Source organism: Charadrius vociferus, unplaced genomic scaffold (assembly GCF_000708025.1).
Source record: "Charadrius vociferus isolate BGI_N301 unplaced genomic scaffold, ASM70802v2 scaffold39, whole genome shotgun sequence".
In the NCBI taxonomy this organism is placed as follows: Eukaryota; Metazoa; Chordata; class Aves; order Charadriiformes; family Charadriidae; genus Charadrius; species Charadrius vociferus.
In genome coordinates, this window is record NW_009650188.1 from 4,982,799 (window position 1) to 4,998,620 (window position 15,822).

At 43.6% G+C, this 15,822-nt stretch overlaps 1 protein-coding gene across 3 annotated transcripts in view; it reads left to right on the plus strand.

The window, feature by feature from the left end:
* Nucleotides 1–764: 764 nt before the first annotated feature.
* Nucleotides 765–15,822, plus strand: part of ABL2 (ABL proto-oncogene 2, non-receptor tyrosine kinase) — a 16,010-nt gene continuing 952 nt past the window's right edge. The window contains exons 1-12 of one of the 3 annotated variants that reach the window (XM_009892844.1): nucleotides 765–873; nucleotides 4,581–4,751; nucleotides 5,495–5,790; nucleotides 6,453–6,725; nucleotides 7,055–7,139; nucleotides 8,856–9,033; nucleotides 10,718–10,902; nucleotides 11,201–11,353; nucleotides 12,861–12,950; nucleotides 14,218–14,391; nucleotides 15,038–15,271; nucleotides 15,587–15,821. In XM_009892844.1, the coding sequence (XP_009891146.1) occupies nucleotides 765–873; nucleotides 4,581–4,751; nucleotides 5,495–5,790; nucleotides 6,453–6,725; nucleotides 7,055–7,139; nucleotides 8,856–9,033; nucleotides 10,718–10,902; nucleotides 11,201–11,353; nucleotides 12,861–12,950; nucleotides 14,218–14,391; nucleotides 15,038–15,271; nucleotides 15,587–15,821 (2,183 nt within the window). Of the gene's footprint in view, nucleotides 874–2,569; nucleotides 2,576–4,580; nucleotides 4,752–5,494; nucleotides 5,791–6,452; nucleotides 6,726–7,054; nucleotides 7,140–8,855; nucleotides 9,034–10,717; nucleotides 10,903–11,200; nucleotides 11,354–12,860; nucleotides 12,951–14,217; nucleotides 14,392–15,037; nucleotide 15,822 lie in introns of all 3 variants that reach the window. The other 2 variants (XM_009892843.1, XM_009892842.1) reach the window with 2 other exon arrangements.

Genomic DNA, 15,822 nt, shown 5'->3' on the forward strand with positions numbered 1-15,822 from the left:
TTGTCCGCATGTTAGGAGGAGCCTGTCCTGCTACAAATCATACAAACTTTGCTAGAAAACTAGGGTTTTTAAAGAATTCATCAGACAAATCCTATATTTTTTGAGGGGCAATTTGATGGTGTCCTTTCAGAGAGTTGTCCCGAGCCTTACTAAATCAGCAAATATGCAGCTCAGACTGGGCGTACTGTCCTGCCCTTGGTTTCTGTTTCCTTCTGAAATCCTGAAATGTTCAAGAGTGTTTTCTTGCTCAGTGCTTGTACATCTCTTAGACGTATATTTTCACTAACATCGTTTCCTGTTGATTCACGTAAATAGTGCTCCAGCAATGGTATGCGGAGTGGAAAAATGAATCAATCTGGGCGGTCCCCTTAATGGGTGATCTGTTTTGTAATTTGTACAAAGGAATTTCTCCAAGGAAACCATTTGCTTTCTTCCCAAACACTTTGTTGCCTAACTCTTAGCGGAACAAAACTCTGTCTTTATAGCTCATCTCAAAATTGTTTCAACTTGCAGTCCAGTCCCCACATCCTCTGTTTGTTCAGTGTTCCCTGGGAAGCTCCACCCTCACTTCCAGCTAATAACCAAGCTAACCCACAGCTTGATTTTTCCCAGTTTCTCCTTTGCCTGCTCGGCAGCGCTTGTTTTTTCATTGGCCGCCGGCCTTGCGAGCGGTGAGCGTCTGCACGTGGTGGCGTTTGTGCTGGCAGTGGCAGCCAAGGACTTCTCGTGTCAAGCAGCCTCTCCTGCTTGCTGCAAAGCACAGCATGATTGTGGGGACGGTCCTCTTCCAGTCTAGCAGCTATGGCAAAGAGGGCAAGCTGCTCTGCTGCCTTGGCGAGGAAGCCTCTGAGCCTGGCGTGTCGAGTTTCACAGGTATGATGCTCAGGGATGTTATGCCGTGCCATTCCTTTCCTGTATTTCTCTGAGTGCTTCAAGGAGGATGTGGGTCCTTTCAAGTCTATCTTTGTCTTGTAGTACGCGACCAGCCACGGGCAGGACTGAGATTGCCTGCTTTTATCTGGGTTTTAGGATCATTGAAATGCTTCATGTTTATGAGAAGTTACACAGTTAGTATTTCAGAAATAGAGACCACTTCAGCACTGGATGCGATTCTAAAATTTAAGATTTAGTATATTCTACCTTCTCCTCTTGGACTGAAGAGATTGGTAATTGTTGTGTTGGCAGCGCAGGGTGGGGGACAAAACACCCCTTACATGTTGGCTGAATAGGAAAAGCGTTCATATCCGGAGAGAAGCAAATTGTATTGTGGGAATAAAGAAAAGGAAGGAGATGGATGAAGCATAACCTCCTCGCATGACTGTGTATTAACTTGTACACTAAATGATGATGTAAGTTTTCCATTGTACAGGAAATGAAAGTGGTCATATATGATTTATGGTTAGCCTATAAAAGGAGCTGATATAAAACATAACTTCCCAGCTCATTTCCCAGCTCTTGGTGTGAATAGAGCTTGTGGACTATTCAGTTGGAGGGGTATCATTTGTGATACGCTTTGGTTATCTTACTTTCCTTAATGAGGTCTATGGGATTATCAAGTTTCACTGACCTTCCGTATCCTTACATACTGGATGGTATAGATCCCACACTGTATTGAGCAGAATAGGTTATTAGGTAATAATAACCTGCAATAGGTACTCATATCCTGATAAAATCCCCTTTAGTAGATATTGGGTAATCTTTACAGTTACTTAAGCATCCAAGTCCCTCTAAAAAGGAAAGTGAAGGAAGCTAGTGAGACATAACTCTTAAAAGCATTTTTTAGGTAATGTGATTTTTAGGTAAGTACTATAGCTAAGTGATTGAAGCTCCTCATCAAACATTAACTTCTGCTGGCTTTTTTTGTACATAAAGTGGGTGTCAAGAACATGTGCCAGCCTCCCAGGCATTCCCGAGGAAGCAGTAGTAGCCCCACATCTGCTTTGAATCCTCGCTGGCAATCCAGCACAGCACCACAAATGGTTTCATGTGGGCAGAGCTGCTCAGTGCTAAGCAGCAGGTGGCATTTCTGCTGGTTTTGCCTTGGCTGGAGCGCTTGCTGCTGGGCGCAGCGTGGGCAGGCTTAGCTGGTCGTGGGGTTTGCTGCAGCAGCTCTGAAGTTGAGCTGATACTGGGCTGCGTCAGGCTTACCCATCGCGTGCACGGTTAAATGCTTGACTCTGTGCTGTCAGTTAAGTAGGGGTTGGATGCCCAGTTCATGAGCATGTCTGGCTTGAGAAAGAAACTTAAAGTATGCTTTGATTTAGAGCAAATGCCTATATTTTTGTTTAAAGCCTTTCCCATTTTGGCCAATATATAACTGAAAGAAAGAAGTTATTTAGACACCATTAAGGTATTTTGGAGCTGAAAGGTCGGATGTTTTTTGGAAACACTGCCTACATTTGTGTTTGCTCCTTAGCAGAGATGCGTAAGTCAGATTTCTTGTATAGCACATTCGCTGAGTGACTTTGCTTAAGGCACTGAAACACTAACACAAGACACTGTAGAAATATAAAGAATGTATTATTTAATTAAATATGTATTTTTACTCTATAAAGAGAGCTGGATTTAGTAGCTGGTGTTCTTTGCTGGTGCTTAACAATTGGACATGCATATGTACACACTCAGCCCTAAAAAATTACAGTGGGATGTTGGCAGCCATGCATATTGTAGGTATCTGAGCAGACATTGGGATTTCCTCTCTTTTCCGTGATAGTACCCAGTCTGATGGGTTAGTATATTGTAAAACTAATTAGAGTTGATGGTTAGGAACAAGAAGTATATGTAAATATTGTATCTGCAGATAATGAAATCAGATAAGCGGCATTTTGGTAGCTTAATTTCTAGTCACTTTTGTTCTTGCTAGGAGAACCTTGATAGGGTGTTACTTTGGCAAGGTTTGGGAGGTAAGTTACTAAGTAATTGTAAGATGAGCAGGTTGGGCAAGCTGTGTAACTCTGAATGATTACCAGAAATGCAATCAAAAGCCACTTAGCTACGTGTTTAAAAACAAAACAGAACAAATCTCAACCATTTACTTTCTAGTGTACCTATAATACAGTAAAAAAAATTACATGTAGATGCCGGGAACACCCCTTACAACCTTGTTTTCCAGGCTTGAGCTCTGTCCTGTGACACAGATTTGGCATATGCTTGCCTATTACTTGGCACAGGCCTCTTCCTGTTTTGTGTCTCGCTGACTTCCCAGTTTTCCCATCCTGTATTGCATTTGAGCTCTTTGTTCCCTTTTAAAGTGCCTTATAGACTAGCTCTCACTCACGAATGTAAATCTCGTGGGAGGGCAGGGAGGGGGGTATTATATACACACATTCCCTGGCAGTGGTCTGCTTAAAAACATCCCGAGCCTGACTTTTCAGCCCCTCAGAAGTGGGCCAAAGGAATGATTGTAAAGTGAAGAAAGCATCCAGCTTTTTAAAGAGGATTTTTTTTTTTTATGTTTGGTGCATTTAATTAAATCTTTTTACAGTGAGTTTCCGTAAGTAAGTTCAACAAGAGATTTTGGAAATATATATTGGGACAGGAACTTACGTCAGTTGTGCCATCAGAGAAAATATTTGTATCTTTACATCTTCATAATTTTGTGCCCCCTTGAGCAGCCTACATGTATGAAACTACATCATCGCTCTTTCTCTTGTCTTAATACTGATATTTATTCTGCTACATGTTCCTGGAAAACTTCTCTATGGGTTAGAAAGCCAATGATGATCTTGGCATAGCACTACCATGAAGTGTTCAGACACTTTTGCGTTTTACTACAGTTCTTTCCAAAATCCTATGTATTTAGATTGTTTTCATCATCACAGCAACTGTGGGGACTTTTTTCTTTTCTTTGTAAAATAAATCTGATTCTTCCCCCCAACTCCCTTGTACTGTCGAGTTTGCATCAGTTCTCCTTTGAAACAGCAAAACAGAACTGCCTGGATATTCAGAAACGCTGTTGCTAAATACCTAGCATCATCCTTAGTACTTTCTGTCCCTGTCAGTTTTCCACCTCTTCTTTACACAGCCTTGAAATGTATTAGAAATCACCAGAATCAATTACTATCCCAACCTATAGATCTCTTTGTTGTGTGCCATAATTCAGTCTGTCTTACCTGTGTTTGTAATGTTGGTTTCCGATCCAAGCTATCTGCTTCAGCCACAGAAACAATAAAGACATAAAACACAACATTTCAGTGTCGAAAGATTTCCTTCACTACTTCACATGATAAAAAAAAGTGCTTTTACTTTCTTACCCATTTTTTATCTGCGAATGCTTAAATACTTTCAAATAGAGGTGTATATAAATAGAAATATATATAATGTAATAAATATTAAGTAGACATTAATATATATAGCTTGCTAGTTGGTATATAGGCAGTTAATCGCCTTCTCCAGCCCCTGTAACCTATAGAATCAAGTCAGCAGAGTAGGTATTGAAAACCACCGATCTAAGATGTGCAAAGGTGGTGTTCCCTTTCCGTAAGGAGTAGGAACAGTAGGAGCTTTGTTCTGCTATACACTGGGTTTTGATCTATTTACAGTTGTACACAAAGTAATTTCCTCTTCTGTTCTTTCTTCAGAGGCCCTGCACCGCCCCTATGGTTGCGATGTTGAACCCCAGGCACTGAATGAAGCCATCAGATGGAGCTCCAAGGAGAACCTGCTTGGAGCCACTGAGAGCGATCCCAATCTCTTTGTTGCACTTTATGATTTTGTAGCAAGTGGTGACAACACGCTCAGCATCACCAAAGGTAAGGTTATGAATTGCAGAGCAACTACTAGGTTGAAAGCTTTGCAACAGAAAACAGAATCCTTCCCTGGATAGGAATAGGAATGAGTACAGTTAAAGAAGATTATTCTCTAAAGTGATGATTTTAAGCAGTCTCTCTCTCACTCGTGTTGGAGAGACACCTACTGGGCAGTTCTCCTAGCACAGGCACAGCTTTGTATAACGCTGCTGAACAGTCCGGTCCAGCTGTGATGTTCCCGTTCTAGGCTTCCCAAATCATCAGCCCCGTGAGACACCTATTTTGGGGTGGGACAGAGGAAAACCTTTAAATTATTGACGATAACAGAATTCAGCTCTTCCAACTGGAGCAAAATCAAGAATTAAGACTTGCACAGAGATTTTCTGTTCAGAATATGACCTGCTGCAGAACTATTTTAAATCAAGTGCGATTTAAGGCTTCAAGATCGAGACAAACCTCATCCCCCCAAGAAAAAAAAAAGTCTTTTTAGGCTAAAAAGCTGGACTACAGGAAGCTTTTTAAGTTGGTCATTCACTTGCAGCACATTACGGAACAGCATCCTAGGTATTCTGTCTGAAACTTTACTTCATAAATGCTTTATATATAGCAGTTTAGTTGTAAGATCACTCCTGCAGATTTTTATTGTTAAGCTACAAACCCAGGCTTAGTCAGCTGATAGTTTCTCCCCTTAATGAGACCCGATAGATTGCACTGTGCTTATTTTGCTTTTTTCTTTCTGGTCCTAGGTGAGAAGTTGCGAGTCCTGGGTTACAACCAGAATGGTGAATGGAGTGAGGTACGTTCGAAGAATGGGCAGGGCTGGGTACCAAGCAACTACATCACACCAGTGAACAGCCTGGAAAAGCATTCGTGGTACCATGGGCCAGTGTCACGCAGTGCAGCAGAGTATCTGTTGAGCAGTCTCATCAATGGCAGCTTCCTGGTTCGTGAAAGCGAGAGCAGCCCAGGGCAGCTATCCATCTCGCTCAGGTACGAAGGACGTGTTTACCACTACAGGATCAATACCACCTCAGATGGAAAGGTAAGGATCTCTGGATAATGCCGTGGGCAGAGGAAGTAAGGATATTAATTAAGAGGTGGTACAGAATCTCAAGTTGCAGACTGTTAAGAGAGGGCTGTATGTGAGAGAAAACAAGTCCACTGATTGATTAATATAAAAAAAGAACACGTGCGCCAAGATTTCAGTGGTAACTTACTGAACATCACTTTGGAAGCAGTGCATACGGTACTTATCCTGGCTGAAAGCAGTTAGGGAGCAAAGCAGTTGTGGTTTGATGCGGTATCTTTCCATTGATCCACTTAGACCAAGCAGAGGTTTGGTAAGTCAGCAGTTTTGATCAGCATTTTGAAACCTTGATCAAATAGCAGTACGATGAGTTGAGTGATGCAGAAACTGGCCTTGTGCTTGGCTACAAGAATTCCAGTTTCTAGTCCTGTAAAGCACAAGGCAGGAGACAGCACAGGTCTCAAGTGATAGCTTATATCTGGCTACCTTCTGCAAGTAAAAATCCCACAGATTAATATTTACTTGCCCAACGAGATGACAACAAATACTCTCAAGTCTGGTTCCCTTACCTTGTTTCTTTAAACCTGCTAGAATGTTTTTACTCTACCTGTTTCCCAGTGTTACTGAAAGCTTCCAGCTGCCTTCGTTTAAGTAGATTCCTGGTTCGTTCTTAACAGGTATATGTGACAGCAGAAAGCCGTTTCAGCACACTGGCAGAGCTAGTGCACCATCACTCAACAGTAGCAGATGGACTGGTGACAACTTTGCATTACCCAGCACCCAAGTGCAATAAGCCCACTGTCTATGGAGTCTCCCCCATCCACGACAAGTGGGAGATGGAGCGAACTGATATCACCATGAAGCACAAACTTGGGGGAGGGCAGTATGGCGAGGTGTACGTTGGTGTTTGGAAGAAATACAATCTCACGGTTGCTGTGAAAACATTAAAGGTGAGTTTTCGGGTTGTTATGCACTGTTCATTTGGTCACCGTTTATGATGAGGAAATTGTAACGCTCTCAATTATACCACCTAATGATACGAGTATCAGAAAATGGAGTGTGCTGATCTGCATGAAATTTATGCTTGAGAGTAGCTTTGCAGAACAAAGTTAGTTTATCAAACTTGCACTAGTGCATTTGGCTTAGAAACAATTTTGGCCCAAACCAGCAGAATGAAGACAAGGATACCATCATTTATATTCAACTAGGATATGTGGTGTTAAGCAGACCTTAGTCCTGAAAATAAATTTTCCCTTCTTTTGTCTCTCTGTTCATCTAGGAAGATACCATGGAGGTGGAAGAGTTCTTGAAAGAAGCTGCTGTGATGAAGGAGATCAAGCACCCAAATCTGGTGCAGTTGTTAGGTTAGTGACATTCCTTGCTCTTTCTGTTCTTACTTGAGTTTCTGCCAAAATGAAATCTGTCTTGTTTAAAAGCAGTGGCAGATTTTCTGTATTTACGTAACTTTTTGAATCAGGTCAGGTTATGGGGTGTTATTTTTGACAGCTTATTTTTTCATGTAGTATCAGAACTAAGAGACACTACTTTTAAATAAAACATCAAATATAGTCACTTAAATTAGTAGAGAACTTTGCTGTTGAGGCACAACTATACATTATATAAAAGTTTGCTATATCAGCCTCCTGTTAGTTTGTATTCTTGGCCTTAGACATGCTCCAGGGTTCAGTTATCAGGGCCAGATTCCTTTTCTGCTGTCTTAAGTCAGCTTTACAAAATTATTTTCCATCACTTATTTTTTCTGATAGAACAGAACAAAATTATAAGAAAATTCAAAGTGAAAGAAAAAAAATTATATTGGAAGCACGACAAATACCATTCTTCATACTTCTCAAATCAGACACATTTATAAAAAATGCTGCACTGAATAGAACAAATTAGTCCATAATTAAGCAGAGGACAACCAGATTGCTGCTGCTGCTATGAGGAACTGTGTGCATCACCAAATAAGTACATGAGATCAAGGCAGTGGAGATGCAAGTCAGATCAAACAGCACACGAACAGAAGAAATCTGCAGGCTTTACAGCTTGCCTGTGCCCTGTTTGTCTCACTGGGAAATGCATGATATGATGATCACTATTAAACAGTCTGCATAGCTGTTAATTCCACATGTACAAAGATTCTTAAGGAGACACCCTAAACCTTTACTAGTCTTTAATTGTCTCTGGACTTTTGCTGCTTTCAGGAGCAAAGCTGTCAAGCCAAGCCTAGGATGAAAGGAGAAATGTGAAGAATGTGAAGGCTTTTAATAATGGCAACTATTCTGTACCCATTTGAAAAATGGGCGTAGAGGAAATGTCTGCCCAGCCCTGTCTGGTTCCAGGGGTAGACACTAAAAGATTCCTCATCAGAGAGATGCAATTTTGCTCTTTCTGATGTACACTATAGTTGTGTTTTACTCCTGTATGTGCGTAACGGTAGAACAGGCATTCAGCAGCGCTGTAGTGGGAGTTCACGGAGATTTGACACGAGTATCCTGTTGCCCTCCTCCTCCACTAATACATACTTTGTACATAATTGCAATGACTGTAGCAAATAGTCATCTGAGGAATGTGTGAGAATGCTGCTTTAGGAGCAGGTCCCACCGTGCTGATCACTTACCCAGCTAGCACACATGGGAGTGCTTTACATTACTCTGCAGTGACATTTCAGTCTGGAAATCTTGCCAGTTGACAGGTACCTACTTCCAGTTGGCCAATCTTTAGCTTTTTGAAGGAGAAGAGGGGAAGAAAAGCAAATCATACGTGTTCAAAAGAACTCCTATTTCATTCTGGAACCCTTCAAAGAACAGAACTACTCCTTCATGTATACTATATAGGAATAGCAGTGCTTTGATAGACATATTTCTATCCATAAGGTGGATGGACAGATAAATAAACAGAAGCACTGAATTTTAAGTTGGGCCACATTGATCTGGGTCTTGTAGATGGAAGTCTTCAGTTTTCAAAGAAACACTCACTGGTACAAAATGCAACAGCTGGATATTAAATCAGGAATAGTGGTAAGCTAGGGAAGAAAGGGAAGCTTTATTCATGTGCTTCTTCCTCCTCCTCACTGCTAGGTGTATGTACCCTGGAGCCACCCTTTTACATTGTGACAGAATACATGCCATATGGGAACCTGCTAGACTATTTACGGGAATGCAACCGGGAAGAAGTGAGTGCTGTTGTGCTACTCTACATGGCCACTCAGATCTCCTCTGCTATGGAGTACCTGGAGAAGAAGAATTTCATTCACAGGTGGGTAAAGTCACATTGAGCTGGTACAGTTTCAGATTGCAATCATGAACAGGCCACCAGGCCCAGAAATTCCTCCTTTTGGGGAGGTTTCTTCCAGAGTTAGGTTTCACGCTGGCTTATCCATTGGCTGTTTTGGTTTTAATGCTGTCTTGCAATACCTTCTCCCATGACATTCATAACAGACTTACAATCTTGTGCATGACTGCCTGACACCTGTGAAATCTGGTGTTGTCCTGTTCTCATGTACTCCATACATGCAAGACATTGTCAACCCCAAGTCCTGTTTTAATCCAGTCACATACAGCTGTCACATAAGGCTGTTACCAGCGTGTTATGAGCTGCTGCTCTCATCCTATTCTCAGGAAACATAAACTTCTCATCCTAACAGCTATAATTACTGGAAATTTAATAGAATTTAAAGAATGAACCCTAATCCTGACTTACCTTACTGCTCCTCAGAATAAATCTGGCTTACAGATAGAGCTCAGAGGGTTGTGGTTAGTGGTGCAGAGTCTAGTTGGAGGTTAGTAACAAGTGGTGTCCCTCAGGGGTCAGTAGTGGGCCCAGTCTTGTTCAACATGTTCATCAATGATCTGGATGAAGGGATAGAGTGTACCATCAGCAAGTTTGCTGATGACACAAAACTGGGAGGAGTGGCTGACACGCCAGAAGGCTGTGCTGCCTTACAGCGTGACCTGGACAGGCTGGAGAGTTGGGCAGAAAGAAACCTTATGAAGTTCAACAAGGGTAAGTGTAGGGTACTGCACCTGGGGAGGAATAACCCCATGCACCAGTACAGGTTGGGGGCTGACCTCCTGGAGAGCAGCTCTGTGGAGAGGGACCTGGGAGTCCTGGTGGACAACAGGATGACCATGAGCCAGCACTGTGCCCTGGCGGCCAAGAAGGCGAATGGCATCCTGGGGTGCATCAAGAAGAGTGTGGCCAGCAGGTCGAGGGAGGTCATCCTCCCCCTCTACTCTGCCCTGGTGAGGCCGCATCTGGAGTACTGCATCCAGTTCTGGGCTCCCCCGTTCAAGAAGGACAGGGAACTGTTGGAGAGGGTCCAGCAAAGGGCAACAAAGATGATTAGGGGATTAGAACATTTCTCTTATGAGGAAAGGCTGAGGGACTTGGGTCTCTTTAGTCTAGAGAAAAGAAGATTGAGGGGGGATCTTACTAATACTTACAAATACTTAATGGGAGGATGCCAGGGGGATGGGAACAGTCTTTTTTCAGTGGCGCCCAGTGATAGGACGAGGGGTAATGGGCATAAACTTGAACATAGGAAGTTCCATCTTAACATGAGAAGGAACTTCTTTACTTTGAGGGTAGTGGAGCACTGGAACAGGCTGCCCAGAGAGGTGGTGGAGTCTCCCACTCTGGAGACATTCAAAACCCGCCTGGACGCTGTCCTGTGCAATGTGCTGTAGGTGACCCTGCTCTGGCAGGGGGGTTGGACTAGACGATCTCCAGAGGTCCCTTCCAACCCTAACCATTCTGTGATTCTGTGAAATCCACTCAATTTCTGACACTGTTCAGAGCAAAGCCCGCATTGCCTTTACCTGCTGTATAAAGAGAGTGCTTCCCGATTCAGAAGAGAGGGACAGGCTGTGCAACCACAGGACTGTTGTCAAAAGCCGTGCTCTTGCTCCAGTAACGGACTGTGCTTTTTCCCTTTGTACAGGGACCTTGCAGCACGGAACTGCTTAGTTGGAGAAAATCATGTAGTGAAGGTGGCTGACTTTGGCTTAAGTCGACTTATGACTGGAGATACCTACACAGCTCATGCTGGAGCCAAGTTCCCAATCAAATGGACGGCTCCCGAGAGCCTGGCCTATAACACCTTTTCAATCAAATCAGATGTGTGGGGTAAGAAAACTCCACTTCAGTGTTCTTTTCTTTTTCAGTTTGTTTTTCTATGCCAGCCTAGACAGTACCTTGCTTTCTGGCCTGGGCAGAAATGTGGGGAGGAGTTGGTCACGTGCCAGGCCACAACTTCGTGAATCAATAGCGTTTTATCATGTCATGTCTTTACCTGGACTGGCCTGAAATATCTGCAAGGAAAGGATGCTGCCTCAAGCTGCAGTAATGTATGAGCACAATGTAATGAGCAACACAAGAGGAGGGCAGACTTACGACCAGGAATTTTGTTTTCTTCCTTTTTCAGCCTTTGGGGTGCTGTTATGGGAAATTGCTACCTATGGGATGTCACCATACCCAGGCATTGACCTCTCTCAGGTGTATGATCTGCTGGAAAAGGGCTATCGGATGGAACAACCAGAGGGCTGCCCTCCAAAGGTTTACGAACTGATGAGGGCATGTGAGTATCCTCTTCCAGTTTGAGGGACAAAGCCTGGGAGGGGTGGGAGAAATCTGTAGTTAACTCTGAAGTCCTTGCTGCCTTTGTGCCATTTTGTTAGCTAATGTGGAAGATGCCCCCTCACCTGAGACATACCTGCTTACTGATGCAAAAATAGTCTGGTCTTTAGGGAACAAGAATTCACTCTCAAAAACTGTCATCTGTGAGTATAGCTAGATAGCACTTTGTGGCAAATTGTACTGCTGTTTTGTCAGTAGGACTCCTACTATGGAATCACCAAATTAGAAGGATATTTAGTTCTCTGCAAACACAGCACCCGTGCAAGAGACATGTAGTTGACAAGGTTGCACAAAATGCATCCTCCAAGCACGCTACTTAGTATTGGCCATGAAAAGTTCCCCAATGCTCTCTAACAAATTGAAAATCTACTAATAAAAGACCAAAAGATACAGTGTGCTGCAGGAAGAGAGCAAGAAAGTCTAAGAGCAACGCCAATCTCCTTCAGTCCCACAAGAGCAGGGAGTAAATTGGGCAAAAGACTGAGGATCTTAAGGAGCAAACCAGGCCGTGCTGTTAAGGTAAGCAGCTCTGAGCAGAGAGACCCTGTTGGTGTGACCAGGGTGGGAAGAGACTCTGTGGTGCTAACTCAAGCAATCTGTGTGGCCCTCAGTGTACAAGACAGACAAACCAGGGCTTAAGGTGCCATTCTACAGCCTGTCTCCAGAGATGCCTGATCTCCAGCGTGTCAAAGAACGTCAGGGTGAACTTCAGTTATGAAACAAAGCAGCTGAGTAATTATGAAGGATATTGCTTCAACAACTCTTCAGGAAGATGACAAAAGCCCAAGAGCAGAAAATTCGTATGATATTAATGCAACCCAATATGAGCAGAATGACAGTCGCTTTCCAGACCCCACAGTGATGTCAACAGATAGTGCTCCCAGAATACATTCCCCTAGTGCAGATTTCTAACTACAGAAATTACACTTTTTGTCATTATACCCTTCCATAACTTTCCAAGCTCCATCTTAGATCAATGCAGTCTCTTCCTCTTTCCCCTGCAGGGTGCACAGATTCTTCTTTTGGAAGGCTCTGCCTGAATTTCAGTATTAAGAGCATGTGAGCACTGGAGCTTTGCACACAGAGTTATCAGTGACTGGGTTAGATGAGTGCAGTCCACACAGCTGGGGTAGCAAACATGGAATTCTCCTTTGCCAAAAAAATTCAGGAAGAAGGATGGGGAGATCAGGAAAAGCCGTGGAGTTTGCAGAGACCTGGGATTTTCAGAACTGATTTCTTCCTTTCTGACTTGTTAGGATACAGTAGAGTGACTGGCTGCTGCTATGAGTTAGTATCTGAATGACTTTAAAGCCTGTTTAATAGTATGAGATCAGAGTCTGACCGCAGTTGAAAAAGCTTACGTATTTTTTGTCTCCTTGGACAGAATAAAAAAATCACCTGCTACCTGTTCCAGGCATTGAAACTTGCTCTCCTTTCTCACATTGCAGGTTGGAAGTGGAACCCACCAGACCGACCTTCCTTTGCTGAGACCCACCAGGCCTTTGAAACCATGTTCCATGACTCGAGCATCTCAGAGGGTGAGAGCCCCTGTTGCTTTATTTCTGAAACAGTACCGGAGTTTATCCCCCAGAGAGCTCTCTCTTATGGATGGGCTCTTGAGGCTCATCTGCTAGCTGTGGAGGTTGTGAGAGGCTCTGTCCCTTACTTAAATTACTTAATAGAAGTCTGCAAATACATGCTCTTCATTGGTGCACAAATACTAAGTAAACTTTAGTCACATACCCGTGCAGGGGACAGTACAGTGCTTCATTTGAGCACCAAGATGCCAAAAAGTTAATTTAAAGAATATTGTCTCCTCCATCAGAGGAAGCCTCTTGTTTCCCATACTGAAGAGTAAGGAATAGTGAGTGATGCTGAGAGCGAGAAAGATGTATGCATATCACAGTCCAGTACTGACTGCAGCAATTAGGTCATGAAATATTATTCTGTCAGCTTTCGTTTTTAAGAAGCATGCCTCAAATCTCTGGATTTTCTACTTAGTCACTTCTAGGAGAGAATCTGTGCAGCTCAACTCTCAAATGTAATCAATTAGGAGGTAAATACTGGTGAGAAACGTGATACGAGACAGCAGACAAGCAGAACTGTCTCAGCATCTTCAAAATTTTTAAATTAAATATGAAGCTGATCAACCCACTTCCCTACTACAGAAAAAAACCACACCAGATCAAATTCTATCAGGGAAGATCTATAATAGGCACATCAAGTGGCCCACACAAATGCCAACCTAGGTGTTGCCTGGAGGTTGTGGGGTTTTTCTGTTGGTTTTTTTTTTTCAATCACATACCTTGTGTTGAAGTTGGGAAGGAGACATGCAGTCTTCATTTCTCATAGGGAAGTGCAGTGCTTTGGCTCAAGCAAAGCAGGTTAGATCCAGATCCAGAGAGGACACAACTCTTGAGGGATCCCAGGAGCATCAGCAGGAGGCACCTTAATTAAAAACAGAGGCAAATGCATTCAGTACTGGCTTTAGCTCTTGAACAACCCTTAACCCAGGAGAGAGCTAGATTTGTACCAGACCTCTTGTACAGAGGCTACCACTTTTCGGGTGGTTTTTTTCTGCATTTATAAAGATGTAGATGAGTTTGAAAGCGTGATGAAAAACATCTTACCCTGAATACCTCTGGACTTGAGCGAAAACTAAATCTATAAACTATGTATTTCTCAGTCATGTATCTCTTCTTGCCAGTCTGTGTTTGCAGTAAAGACCCAGATTTTCTTTTTCTCTTCCTCTGCTGGTCTCTGTTCCAACTATTCCCTTTTTGGATGGTTTTTTTTTCCCTTCAGAGGTAGCAGAAGAGCTTGGAAGAACAGCCTCCTCCTCGTCCATAGTTCCTTACTTGCCCCGGTTACCGATGCTTCCTTCCAAGACTAGAACACTGAAGAAACAGGCGGAGAACAAGGAGAACATTGAAGGAACACAAGACGCTGTGGAGCACTCGGCCTCCAGCTCAGCACCAGGTATGGGCACTGGGACAGTGGCAGTGAGGCCACATGTTCTGGAATAGTCCTGCTGCTGGTGTAAATTGCCAGAGAAACAGAAGAAAACAGAACAATGTGACATGGGAAGGTGCTTTGAGCCGCTGTGTCATTATGGCTGTTGGCCACCTCAGCAGCCCCGTTATTTACTAGCAAATAGAAAACACTGCAGCTTGTTCGATGTTCCTTTTGTAAATCCCATTGTAATTTTTTCTTTTAAATTTAGTTTTGCTGCTTTTTTTAAAATGACAGCTTCAAAACTAAAGTTGATGACGCAACAAGAGATTTTCTTTTGTACTTGCGGTATTTGGGGAAAGAGGAATGAACTACAGGAAGGGAATAAGAAACTGGAGTAAAAGAGCAACTTCACTTCCTCCTGAACTCTCTCCTAAGTGGCCTTCTCAGTGTAGACAACAGACAAGTCACACATGCAGAAGTGCAAATCAAATTTAAAAAAATAATCAAAATCACACCAGCCTTGCACAAAAATAAGTGCTAACTTCCTCTCTCCGACTCTCTCTGCAGAACCCGGGTAGCTAAGTACGCCAGGCTCATAAAGCCTGCTGCAGGATAGGGAGGTGGAAATGGAAGTGGATTTTGCAGATTCACACTTGTTTCTTCTGTCTAGGTTTTATCAGAAGCACACAGCCAACAAGTGGGTCTCCTGCACTGCCTCGCAAGCAGAGGGACAAGTCACCCAGCAGCCTGTTGGAGGATGCCAAAGAGACCACTTTCACCAGGGACAGAAAAGGTGGCTTCTTCAGCTCCTTTATGAAGAAGAGGAATGCTCCCACACCTCCCAAGCGCAGCAGTTCCTTCCGGGAGATGGAGAATCAGCCCCATAAGAAATACGAGCTGACGGGTAACTTTTCATCTGTTGCTTCCTTGCAGCATGTGGATGGGTTCTCTTGTGCTCCCACGCAGCAGGACGCAAGCCTGGCGCCACCAAAGTGCTACGGTGGGGGCTTTGTGCAGAGGACCTTCTACAACGATGATGGCACTGGTACCAGCAGTGGTGGGGGCGTAAGCACTGGTGGTGGGTGGTCGGGCATCACTGGTTTCTTTACACCACGCTTGATTAAAAAGACGCTGGGTTTACGAGCAGGAAAACCTACTGGCAATGAAGAAGCTTCAAAGCCTTTTCCAAGGTCAAACTCTACATCTTCCATGTCCTCAGGGCTTCCAGAGCAGGATAGGATGGCAATGACCCTTCCCAGAAATTCCCAGAGGTCAAAAATCCAGCTGGAACGGACAGTGTCCACCTCCTCTCAGCCCGATGAGAGCACGGGGAGGGCCAATGACCTGCTTCCCAAAAGGTTTGAAGAAGGCCCCGCTTTGACCAGAGAGAGACCAAAAGCAAAACTCTTGCCAAGGGGTGCCACAGCACTCCCTTTCCGAACCCCCTCTGGATCG